The following is a 12,491-nucleotide window of genomic DNA, read 5'->3' on the forward strand; positions in this document are numbered from 1 at the left end:
AAGAATAAGGTAACTCGTCTCGTTCAATCCGTTGCATGTTGGATTATAGAGCCTTAAGAGTGGTATATAAAGGCTGTATTGAGCGTATTGTCACCTACGGCGCTGGCGCATGGTGGGGCGAGATTGAGAACTCTTTGATGGTTCGAAAGCTCAGGTCAATCCAACGTATTGCGGCTCTCAGAGTCTGTTGTGCATATCGTACAATATCGACCGATGCGTTATTGGTAATTACCAACTTAACCCCGATAGAAAACGTTGTAAGTGAGGAAGCAACCATCTTTAGGTCTTTTTACCAACAGATGTGCGCTAAACACTGTGAATACAATGTCATAGGTGGAAATTTTCTTTACCCGGGCGACCCTTGGGTAAGGCACCCAGCCTCTCGTGTAGAGATTTCAAGTGGGGACGCTCTTCCCACTAATGCAGGTTTAGAGATCTTTTCCGATGGTTCGCTAACGGAGAATGCCGCTTCTGCGGCATTTGTGGTCTTCTTTAATGGATTGGAACTCATGTCAAAGACATTTCGTCTAGACATGAGTTATAATCCTAGTATATATTATATAGAGCTTTACTCCATATTGGAGAGCATTAAGTGGTTCGCTAGGGAGCGACCCCACGACGAAGAGGTATCTATCTTTAGTGATAGTTTATCTTCTCTGCGAGCCATTGGAAATCCTTCCAACCTTAATGGTATGTGTGCTAACATTAGGGAGTTGATTAATAATCACGGCGCTAGAATCACCCTTAATTGGGTTAAAGCACACAGTGGTATTCTAGGTAACGAGAGAGCGGATGCGTTGGCCAAGAGCGCATTAACGAATCAGGTGATCCATTCTATTAAACCCGATAAGGGCAGTATTAAAAATATTTTGAGGGGCATTACCAAGAGGCATTGGCAGAGTAGTTGGAGCGACAGCGATAAAGGCAATGTTACAAGGAATTTTATTCCTAACGTGGGCGACAATGCGATCAACCCTAACCACTTCTCAACGCAGATTCTTAGTGGTCACGGCAAGTTTCCTAGCTACTTGCATAGTTTAGGTCATGTGCTCAGTCCTGCCTGTGTTTGTGGGTCAGACACAGGCAATTCTGAGCACTATCTAGTTATTGTCCTTTCACTCTCCATCTGGTCCCTAGGGGCAACCTTGGAGATAGGAATCTCACTGAAAAGATGGTTGTCTTTGAGAAAGTTATGCGGTTCTTAACTAGTAACTTCGAGGACATTTGTCCGGGTTGATACTAGTTTTTTAATGGTTTTATTTTTACTCGCCGTTTTATTAGTTTTTATTTCCTCACCCTTTTCTTTAACTGGGTTTTTATACATGTTCCTTGAGCTGTGGTTTTACTTTTTAAAAAATAAAAAGAAATTGCGGGATGCGTGATGATGAACATGCGTGGAAAGATACTAACTAGTTTGTATATCTTGTGGTACCCCCAGTAATGCCTAGCGGAACTGGGGGTATATAAATACTATAATCTGATGCCTCGACCTCGGCCTCGGCACCGAGGCAGTTTTTCGACCCTTGTTCGATCCTTGCTCACCACCACCACATGACTGGCGTACCCATAGAAATCTCATAGGTAACTAGAATGCTGCCGTGTAACTGGCAAATGGGCCAAACGCCGTGGCAGACGATAGCCAGGTCTCAGCCAATCAGAGCTCAAAGAGTGGTTCTGCCAAGAATTTAATGTCACCAGAGAGAATGACGTCACCTATCTCCCGCTATAGTAGCGGAACCAAGGAGGATTATTATCCTCCTTGGCGGAACCACTCTACGGCCTCTCATTGGCTGAAGGTTCAAGGCGAACTGGCGTCAAGCTCGGCCGTAGGCGGCAGCATTCTAGTTACCTATGAGATTTCTATGGGCGTACCATTCGAAAGAAACGCTGTAATAAAAGTGTAGGTTAATTCCAAAAAAAAATTAAAAATTAAAGTATGTTGAATAATTAGCTAATTAGACAATGCGATCAACCCTAACCACTTCTCAACGCAGATTCTTAGTGGTCACGGCAAGTTTCCTAGCTACTTGCATAGTTTAGGTCATGTGCTCAGTCCTGCCTGTGTTTGTGGGTCAGACACAGGCAATTCTGAGCACTATCTAGTTATTGTCCTTTCACTCTCCATCTGGTCCCTAGGGGCAACCTTGGAGATAGGAATCTCACTGAAAAGATGGTTGTCTTTGAGAAAGTTATGCGGTTCTTAACTAGTAACTTCGAGGACATTTGTCCGGGTTGATACTAGTTTTTTAATGGTTTTATTTTTACTCGCCGTTTTATTAGTTTTTATTTCCTCACCCTTTTCTTTAACTGGGTTTTTATACATGTTCCTTGAGCTGTGGTTTTACTTTTTAAAAAATAAAAAGAAATTGCGGGATGCGTGATGATGAACATGCGTGGAAAGATACTAACTAGTTTGTATATCTTGTGGTACCCCCAGTAATGCCTAGCGGAACTGGGGGTATATAAATACTATAATCTGATGCCTCGACCTCGGCCTCGGCACCGAGGCAGTTTTTCGACCCTTGTTCGATCCTTGCTCACCACCACCACATGACTGGCGTACCCATAGAAATCTCATAGGTAACTAGAATGCTGCCGTGTAACTGGCAAATGGGCCAAACGCCGTGGCAGACGATAGCCAGGTCTCAGCCAATCAGAGCTCAAAGAGTGGTTCTGCCAAGAATTTAATGTCACCAGAGAGAATGACGTTACCTATCTCCCGCTATAGTAGCGGAACCAAGGAGGATTATTATCCTCCTTGGCGGAACCACTCTACGGCCTCTCATTGGCTGAAGGTTCAAGGCGAACTGGCGTCAAGCTCGGCCGTAGGCGGCAGCATTCTAGTTACCTATGAGATTTCTATGGGCGTACCATTCGAAAGAAACGCTGTAATAAAAGTGTAGGTTAATTCCAAAAAAAAATTAAAAATTAAAGTATGTTGAATAATTAGCTAATTACGAAATCAGCAAGTAGTGAGTTCCTTAATCGCAGAGGTCACTATTAATAATATCATAAGTAACATAGTACCCCTAAGTATGAAACTTGTAACCTTGCTCATGCATTTTTACCTCTCCGAGGGGACTTTGTACCCTAGGAGGGGTTATACAACCACCGTGTCTGTCTGTCTGTCTGTCGGCCTGCGAACGCGTTCGCATTTTCGGGGCAAAGGGTAATCACTGCGTACCCAGTTTCTTAGAATCAGGGAAAAGGTTTTTCCAAAAGCGCCCTCTTTTTGTCATTGGGTGTAGTATAATTATTTAACCAGCCGGGATTCGAACCCGAGCCCTCTTGCACGACAGGTGAGCGTTCTACCGCAGAACCACGGATATATATATATATATATATTTTTTTTTGGTCATCGAAATGGAGTCAGAGATAAAATTTAGTCAATCATATAGCGCTACAAAATATTATGAGGTATGAAATGTAAGGAATAAAATGGCCGTTATGGTAGTCGGCTTATTAGGCCTAACTCTATCGGAAAATTATACCTAAATACTAAATATTATTAGGGTCATTTCCAAAGTTTGAACTGAAAAAAAATATTTTTATTGCGTAATTAACAATCGTAAAAGTTATTCCAGAAGTTTGAAAAAGGTTAATTTTTACATTTTAATTCATCAATTCATTTTTATTTTGATCACAGCGGACAAAACCAGGCATTCATCCAGGTACAAAATACAAGTATATTCAAATTATAATAGAAAAAATCTGGAAGAAATTGTAATAAAATATTCGTAAACTAAATGAGAAACCTTTTTACATTAAAAACGTAACAAGCTGAAGGTTTTTTAACGTCTACAGTATTTGGTGCATAACATTGATAAACATCATTGAGATTGATCTTCTCAATATACTACACTAGTGATCCACAAATTTCGAGTTGTTGGTGAATTTCTAATATAATACCATTTGCCCGATATAAAGATTTAATATTGTTGGGGAAAATACATACAAATTCTTTAATTTCTTCCGTTGTTAAAGTTTCCGTGGCGAAAACGAAATTAGTGCGGCTATAACAGCCTAAAAATGACCGTTTTCAAAACCGCGGGAATCACGTTCCCGGAAGTTGGGTTAGATTAGCTCATTCCGCCGCTACCGAGTGGCGCTATTTCGAAAATATTTTGACGTCACTGTGAAGAAAGGATGTAGTAGAACATTTTCCTAATGTCATACTTAGGGGTATTATGTTACTTATGATAATATGAACAAACATTACCACGAACCCGTCCCAGCTTGGAAATTCTAAAATAATAATCCTGGTGGACTACTTCTTGAAGTTCATAGAAGCACAAGTACTGAAAATAAGGGCACGATCTACATTACGTTCTTCTAGAATACAGAACTACACCTATGGGTAAACTTCCTACACCGGCGCAGATGCTTTTGGGATGTCAACTACGAACAAGCAATACCACCACGACTGCCAACCTTTAACCGCAATTTCCAATTGGTCATTTAAGGGAGCAATTGGATCACAGGTGGCAGGCCATGATGAAAGAGGAAGAGAACCGCCGACATCCCAGACCACTTCAGCTGAAGTTTAGCGACAACGTATATTACCAGGAATCCCACAGAACTTGGAAACCCGACCAAATCAAAAACATGGTGACTGAACCACATTCGTATGCTATCAGGATTGGTTCCGGTGCACTATTGCGGAGGACGAGGGTACACTTGAGGCCTCGTCCCACGCAGCCACTCTGAACCTGTTACGGTATTCGTACGGCCACCCAGGCCCCATGCCGACAGCACAGACTGGCTTCATATGAGCACTGGGAAGATAACCACGCCTTGCCTGTGACAGTGCTCCTGAACATTTAAAAAAAAGGGAAGTTGTTGTATAATGCCTAGATGACGCTCAAAATGTAATCAATCGTGTGATCAAATTTGGGGCGGCGTATGATTTCCTATAAATACGATTTGCCTGTATACATAAAGGGCAGTATGATTCTGATCTTCATTTAACTAAATATAAATAATGTTTATTACGCTTTTACTATATGATCTTTGTCTTGCTTTTCGAACTCTACAACAATTAAAATTAATATTTTTATCTCAATTATATTTACATATCTATCACATAACTTACAATGTGATAATAATTCCTGTGATACTTGAATGAAATTAAAGTTACTATATTAAACATTAATATGAAATCATTTGCTTTTTAGATTTTCAGTAGCCTATTGAGTACCGTTCCAAAAAGAAATTTAATACAGGACCTGTAAATAAATAAATAGCGCAAAGGGTTACAGGTCTACAGGACCAGTTTAAAAATCCAAAAAGCTAGGGGTCACAGTTCATAAAGACCAGTTAGAAAATAAACCTCATTTACAAGGTTGCTCCATAGGGCTCAATCTGACACTGATTATCACTTAAGTTCCCACATACTGGAACCCCTCAAAGTACAGATTGAGACATTGAGTAGGGAAGATCGTACTTCTAGAGCCTTAATTTATATCTGCAGTCTCGAGGGACACTTTCTTGAAATCATGTTTCTATGGCGTTTTCTACGCTCACATCTAGCATTAGTCGGTGGCGTCACTCCGTTAGTAGCTCTCAGTAAAATATTCCCCAAAGTGACAAACTAATGGAACAGTACTATAGACTTATGTTTCTACTAAATACCAATGATAATTGATTACTAGTGATTTCTACTAAATACCAATGATAATTGATTACCTGTGATTTCTACTAAATACCAATGATAATTAATTACTAGTGATTTCTACTAAATACCAATGATAATTGATTATTAGTTATTTCTACTAAATACCAATGATTACTGATTATTAGTGATTTCTACTAAATAGCCGTGATTTCTGGTTAATGCTACTAACTTTCGATTTCTAGTAACCGAACTGTTGCCATTCTTCAAACCGTGAGAAACAAAATAATTGGAGTGATCATCACTTTAATAACCCTAATTGTTTTGTAAAAATGTTGGCTATGTGAATAGGCCTTAAGAGTTGGTAAAAATGGAAATTATCCAAACTTTCAAATTGCACGAAAATAGCTTTATTTCCTATTATAAATTCTTCTTTTCAAAAATCACCAGGTATAGACAATGTATTGATCACAAATAACACTCTAACCGAGAATACTTGACTTAGTTAACCTCGTAGTTAGAAGCTGAGTCGTTGGAGGCAGAGTGTGCGGACCCAACTAGGAACATACATGGCTCCCCTGGCGGCGTACATGGCTGCGATCAAGTCGAAAGACACTCCGATTTGCAGTTCCCGCTGTTCGACACTCTTAATTAAAATGTCCAAGGCACCTCCCAGCGTCTCGGGAGTTAGATTCTTCAAAACAACGTTGGCGATGTCACTGACCTGGTGTAACGGAAAATATTGCGTTAGATTTAGGTGCAAGTACAAGCATTAAGCCGCTACGATGTTTTCACAAGTCATTAGAATAATCCAAACCAATACAAATGTCCGTCACGAGTCTAGTGTCACCGGAAAAATTATGAATAATAATTAAAATAAACCCTATTCCTCTTATGTTAAAAGCGTGTAACATCCTTTTTACGGCAATGACTAAAAAAATTACTTTACTAATTAATAAGGGCCTAATAGTTATGATTGACCTTGGAAAAGCCACTAATGTGAGAAGCTCAACAAAGAAAACGAATATACTAAGAATTTTTGAAAACAACGTAGTGCATAGCAACCTATTTAATTTATTGACAAACTTACGCTTGGTTGTTGTAGCTGTAAAATTTCATTCAAAATGGACAGATCCTCCAGTTGTAGACCTGAAAAGAGGATTAATTGTAATTCTTAGTTTCCTTTTAAACCAAATTAGCAAACCAAAAAAAAATGCAGTCGAAAATTGCAACACCATGAAGCGCACCGATGCACATACGAAAAAGGAAAAGTTCGTATAGGATAAGGCCTTATAAGCAAGGTAATAAGGCCATAAGACTCAAGGCCCCCTTGATAGTCTTATGGTAAGGCTTGAATATGGTAAAATTCTGGAACGCATTTAAGCTCTGGAAATATAGCATTGGCAAAGAACCCGAAATACATAAACCAAAATTATAAATGGCCTTTTCCATGAAGTACATTATCTCAAAGCTGAAAAGGGGTTTAAAAAATTGCATCACAATGTTAGCCCTTAAGGAAAATATTCCAGTGCATCACAGGTAAGATATTTTATCACCAAGTTAATAATAATATAAACCTCATACCCTAGATTCGAATACAAAGAGCTTTCTGTTTGATGATTTTGTAACGAAGCACTTATCAAACTGACGCGAGACCTCCAAAAAGTCAGGATTAATCATTTGCTGTAGTGCACAATATAAAATTGGTTTCCATGGTCCTTTGTAGTTGCAATTATTATGCAACTCAAAGGTTATAGAGTCTTGGAATGCACAGGTTGGAAACTCACAACCCATTCAAAATCATGGCTAAAAAGATTGAACTCTTATTTCCAGAGACAAAACTTTTTCAAATTTCTGGTCAGAGTTTTAGGTAGAGTTTTCACCTGACTACCCAAACCCTCAAATAATAATTATAGTAACTATGAAGCTATTTTATTCAGAGTTACGGTAGGATGTTAGTAAACACTATTGACTATGTGCAAGGGAGTAATTTCAAATCTAGGGTACAAGGTTTTTATCATCTTCGGTCAGGTAGTGTTTAGATGATAGATCATAAAAATTGATTTGGGTAGGCAAAATTTACTGAGGATCTAATTAGCCTTTTCAGTTTACATAAAGCTCAATCTCGCCAATTTCTTTCTGATAGGCTTTAGTTTTACAATAGAACCAGTCTAAAATCCAGCAGGTTACTAATTTCTCTCATTGATCATTACATGGCTCTAAGTTCACATAAAAGGCTAAATTATGAGAAATGATACCACCTGTGGTTGGATGTGGAAACAATATTATTTATATTATAATTATAAAGAAAATTAAATGGAGAAGATGGAGAACTACTACAGATGTCAGAAGTAGTTTTTAAAAGATTTCAATCTTCGTTCTTGGTTTTGTACACCGAAATTTAATTTTCATTCAGAATTATGTAAAGAAGTTAACTTCGATTTTCATTTTAAAAGCATCCTCTGAATAGATAATAAGTATTTCAGTATTTCCTTCTTAAAGCAGTGCGGACTAGGAACTCCAAACAATTTTTAAAGCAAAGCCTCAACGCAAGTGCTCTAAGCATTTCTTAGCACTAGTTTGAACTTGTAGCAAACAATCAAGCAAAAACACCAACAGTATTATTCACCTTGTGAAGTTGCATCTATTTGATTGGAATCAACCCTTTGAAGATGGAATGTATCCGATATGTCTCGTAGCTGCTGAGCAACATGGATCCAATGGTCCTTAGCTGGTTTAAGACTTTCTGCTGTAAAAACTACTTCTTGAAATGATTGAGCTTTCGCAATACTACATGTGTCTGGGGTGTCACCGCCACAGTCAGGGCATGAATCACTGAAATCACATGAATATGATACATCCTTTATTTTAACCTCAATATACACATCCAACAGCTTTTTCAACTCATCCTGAAAATTGAAAATCGATTTATGTAAAACACCAAAAACTTAAATATTTGGTAATATTAAAACTGGGGGTTTACCCTTGAAGTTTGCTTAAGCCAAATCTTATTACTCTCAGATACAACCATTTTGTACTAGCACATTAATAAAAATAGTAAAAATCTAATCGAATTTTCAACCAGCGGGTCTTACATGGTCTTATATATTTGAAATGATTCATTGTGATAACATATCCCAGGGAAACTCGTAACATTCGCGTTTGAAAGATTACGCGCTTTATCTTGAAAACGAGCAATCACTGGCACCTAGGAATATAATACTCGTGGAACATTCATACTCCTAGGAGTCCTATCTGGCACAACTTCCACTTCAAATTCGTATGCAGATTGCAGACGAACGCAAAGTGACGTCAGAAAGGACTAGTAAACGGGCTGTACATCGTTCCACTTGCATTCTGTTTGGCTAGGGTATTCATATAATTTTACCTAATTTGTCCAAGAAATCAACAATTCATAATTTTATTGAATAAAATCGGTTAGTATATATTTTCTAGACTAATTAAATTGTAAATATTATTAATATAAATTTAGCTTATGTCTAGGATTGGAAATTTCAAATACAAATGGCGACTCCCAAACGAAAGGTATTGTTTTCCTTCCGAGAAATCATAATATAAATGTCTTTATGATTGTGAAGAGTTAATATTATTACCTTTTAATTATTCAACTTTAATATATGATCAATAAAACTTATCACTGCCAATTAAATTTTTTATTAAAGCTTAGAGCCAATTATTTATGCTTTTGAAACTTTGTGCGTTAAGACATACCCCTTATATAACAAAGTCTATAAGGTACAAGCTGAATACAGTTAATTTACAAATCTCACCTAAACAACTAGTAAGAGTATAACCAATACTGAATTATCATACCACTAATTCTACTTCAATTTATCTTAAGGTTCATACGATGGAAAGTGAAGTTACTCCGTTAACTTTGTTAGATGTATTTCAAGGCACTACTGATCGTTTTGAGGGTGTTACTGTTAATGCAGCAGAAATTAAGCTAAGCAATCATGACTTTACTAATAAACTAAAAGGTTTCATATAAAAATAGAAAATAACATAAAAAAACCAAAACTATAACGAATAACATTTGCAGAATCGTTAATGCAATGGCACATAGCAAAATGCAAAGCAATTTGGTTTAAAGTACCATTAGAAAAAGCTGTATACGTTCCATTACTGGCTGAGCAAGGTTTCAAATATCATCACGCTAAAACAAACTACGTAATGATGACTAAATGGCTACGTAAAAGCCCAAATACTTTACCCCCTTATCCATTTACATATATTGGTAATAATTTCATAAATGATATGAAAGTAAACCAAATGTTAACTTTATTACATAAATTGCAGGAGTGGCTGGGTTAGCTGTGAACAATAAGAACGAAGTCTTAGTCATACAAGAAAAATATCATGTGGAAAAATTTTGGAAATTTCCAGGAGGTTATGCGAATCCCAGTAAAGTTATAATTGCAAATTCTAAACTTTGTAATTTTCTGTTACTATTATCAAAGTATCCATTTAATAACTTACAGAAGAAGAATTTGGTGAAACAGCAATACGAGAAGTGTTTGAAGAAACTGGAATCAAAACTGAGTTTGTTTCGTTGCTGGCTATGCGGCATAATCATAAAGTCCAATTTGGTTGCAGCGATATTTACGTTGTTTGCCAGCTCAAGCCGCTAAGCGAAGAAATCAAGCCTTGTCAACACGAAATTTCGGATTGTCAATGGATGAAGGTGAAAGTTTAACTATAATTCAAAAACTAGATGGCGCTAACAATAATTTAGAATACATAGCGCCATCTAACGTTCTTTGTTTTTTCACGCTCTACAAAACCGCGGGAATTTCAATTTTAATTTTTTGTTATAGATTGAAACGTTTAAGCAGCATCCTCAAGTTGCAAGGTTAAATAGATTATTCATCGAAGCCTATGAGAAATCCAAAAAAAGTAAGATGGCAATTGGTGTCAGTCAATGCTACTCGAAAATAGCTAAACAAAATCAAACAGTTTACCATATAGAACCATCGCAATAACAATTTTGAAATTTAGGCACTCAATTTTTGTTACAACTTTCACAGAGTTTATGGAATATATTAAGATACTCTATCCTATTATAGTACAAATAATTTCTTTATTTACAACGCAATAAAGTTTTTATTTTTCAAATTTAACTGCGATTGGTCCATGTTGTTAAGGCTGAGGGCACTGCCTAAAGTGCAATGTCCAAAATGCATCCGCTGAACGCAAATCAGTTTCAAAGGAAATTTTAGGTAGATAACGGTTTTTTTAATCTCTATAAACTCGAGCAAATGAGATTGAATTTAATAAAAAGTAAAGAATTTCCAACAAAAAATAAACACTTATGTCTTAAATATTTTATACAATCGTTTGTATTTACGAATAACTTCCTATTTAATGAATATAAACTTTGTACATTTCGGTCATTTTGTTCTAGTTTTTAAGGCACTTCACAATCAAATACTACCTGCTTCTTTCAAATCCACTGATTATAAAAATTAGAGAACCAGGCACCAACAGTATTGTGTAAAACTTTAGGATTACATAACAAACATGTTTCGGCAAACACACCACCAGTATAGAAAATTATAAATTGTAAATTAGATTAGAACACCGATTCAAATCTGGCAACCTGATAGAACTTGCAATATCTTTAAATGGAATCAACCAGGGGCGAAGGTACCCTTTAAAAGTTGGAGGGGACAAGGACACAAAATTTTATTCTTACAAATCAAAAATTGCCCAGATTTAATTATTTATTATTATTGAATAATAATAATTTTTTTTTTTACTTATGGAAATTTCCCTGCTAAAATAGGGTGGACATCGCACTTCTTTTATGAAAAATGGCTTTCTATTTATTTCAAATTTAAATTGTCCATTGCTAATTTTAATAATAATAATATGGCTTTATTATAGGATATCCAACTCAGTTTTACACTGCTTTCTAGTTGGGTCCTATAGATTGTCCAGTATCAGTGGTCAAAGTTGGACAAAACTTATTTAAAAAAAATTAACTTTATGTAGGTTCGCGTTTTAGTCTCTTGCGTCGCGTTTTCAGGTTGACTGACATATCGGCTACGTTCAGTGAAGCTCAACGTTGACAACTTTTTTTCACTGAACGGTTTTGACGTCACGTTGGCAACGTTAGCTGAACCAAAGATAATTTAAACTCGTACCCTAGATTCGAATTCTGAGAGCTTTCCCATTGACGGTTTTGTTACGAAGCGTTTACCCTTTTCCGGCACGTGACCTCAGAAAAATCGGGCTCCATCGGTTGCGGTAAGGCGAAAACCATGGAGCGAATTTTTTCTGAGTTCCCGCGGGAAGTGGGTAAACGCTATCGGCAATGCGCGAGAGAGTGATTTCGAATCTAAGGTACGAGTTTAAATTATCTTTGGCTCAACAATCTCATCGATTGAAAGAGCAGGTTTATCCGTGGTTTTACGGAATCGTGACATCACAGCACACGGGAAGGCTAGCTGCGGACGACTCAGCAGACGATATTTTAAAAAAATTACAACAATCGTAAAAAAGCGTTCAGCAAAAGTCTCAACGGAATTAACGCAAACGTAAGACCGTTAAGCTTCACTGAACGTAGCCATTATTAACTTTTCCATATTTAAAATCCAAACTACGTTACTTATTTTTCATTCATTTTAACTTGTTATTCGATGAATTTTCGTACGTGGAATTATTTGGAAATATTTTACATAAGAAATGCTATAAAGAAACTATAATAAGTAAGAAATAATTAATAAATCGGAATATGCGTGATAAATATCCATATACATTAATTATTCATTAAACCATTTTTTATGGCAAAGGACAATTTTGGTCCTTAATTGGACCAAGCGTAACAACATATTTTAAATTTTAAATAAATCTGTAA

The 12,491-nt window shown here is 36.7% G+C and overlaps 3 protein-coding genes across 4 annotated transcripts; 2 read left to right on the forward strand and 1 right to left on the reverse strand.

The window, feature by feature from the left end:
• The first annotated feature begins 299 nt into the window (after positions 1-299).
• On the forward strand, positions 300-1,205 carry LOC149958360 (uncharacterized). Its single transcript, XM_090167156.1, has one exon. The coding sequence runs from the start codon at positions 300-302 to the stop codon at positions 1,203-1,205; it is 906 nt and encodes a 301-aa protein (XP_090023282.1).
• A 4,793-nt stretch (positions 1,206-5,998) lies between these two features.
• On the reverse strand, positions 5,999-8,873 carry LOC149958361 (uncharacterized). The gene is made up of 4 exons (XM_090165795.1): positions 8,595-8,873; positions 8,241-8,520; positions 6,702-6,760; positions 5,999-6,335 (listed from the first exon to the last, which is right to left on the reverse strand). Exons 1-4 carry the CDS (start codon positions 8,640-8,642, stop codon positions 6,129-6,131), a joined length of 594 nt encoding a protein of 197 aa, XP_090021921.1. The 5' UTR covers positions 8,643-8,873; the 3' UTR covers positions 5,999-6,128.
• Positions 8,863-10,958, forward strand: LOC149958362 (nucleoside diphosphate-linked moiety X motif 6). 2 transcript variants are annotated; one of them, XM_090165794.1, is made up of 7 exons: positions 8,863-9,048; positions 9,116-9,157; positions 9,474-9,612; positions 9,675-9,869; positions 9,932-10,036; positions 10,114-10,316; positions 10,450-10,958. In XM_090165794.1, the coding sequence occupies exons 2-7, from the start codon at positions 9,137-9,139 to the stop codon at positions 10,612-10,614; spliced, it is 828 nt and encodes a 275-aa protein (XP_090021920.1). In that variant the 5' UTR covers positions 8,863-9,048; positions 9,116-9,136; the 3' UTR covers positions 10,615-10,958. The 2 variants fall into 2 exon arrangements, with proteins under 2 accessions (XP_090021920.1, XP_090021919.1); XM_090165793.1 differs by lacking the exons at positions 8,863-9,048; positions 9,116-9,157 and adding an exon at positions 9,212-9,413.
• Positions 10,959-12,491: the final 1,533 nt, after the last annotated feature.

Source organism: Leiobunum rupestre, chromosome 2, assembly GCF_980474605.1.
Source record: "Leiobunum rupestre chromosome 2, qqLeiRupe1.1.hap1, whole genome shotgun sequence".
In the NCBI taxonomy this organism is placed as follows: Eukaryota; Metazoa; Arthropoda; class Arachnida; order Opiliones; family Sclerosomatidae; genus Leiobunum; species Leiobunum rupestre.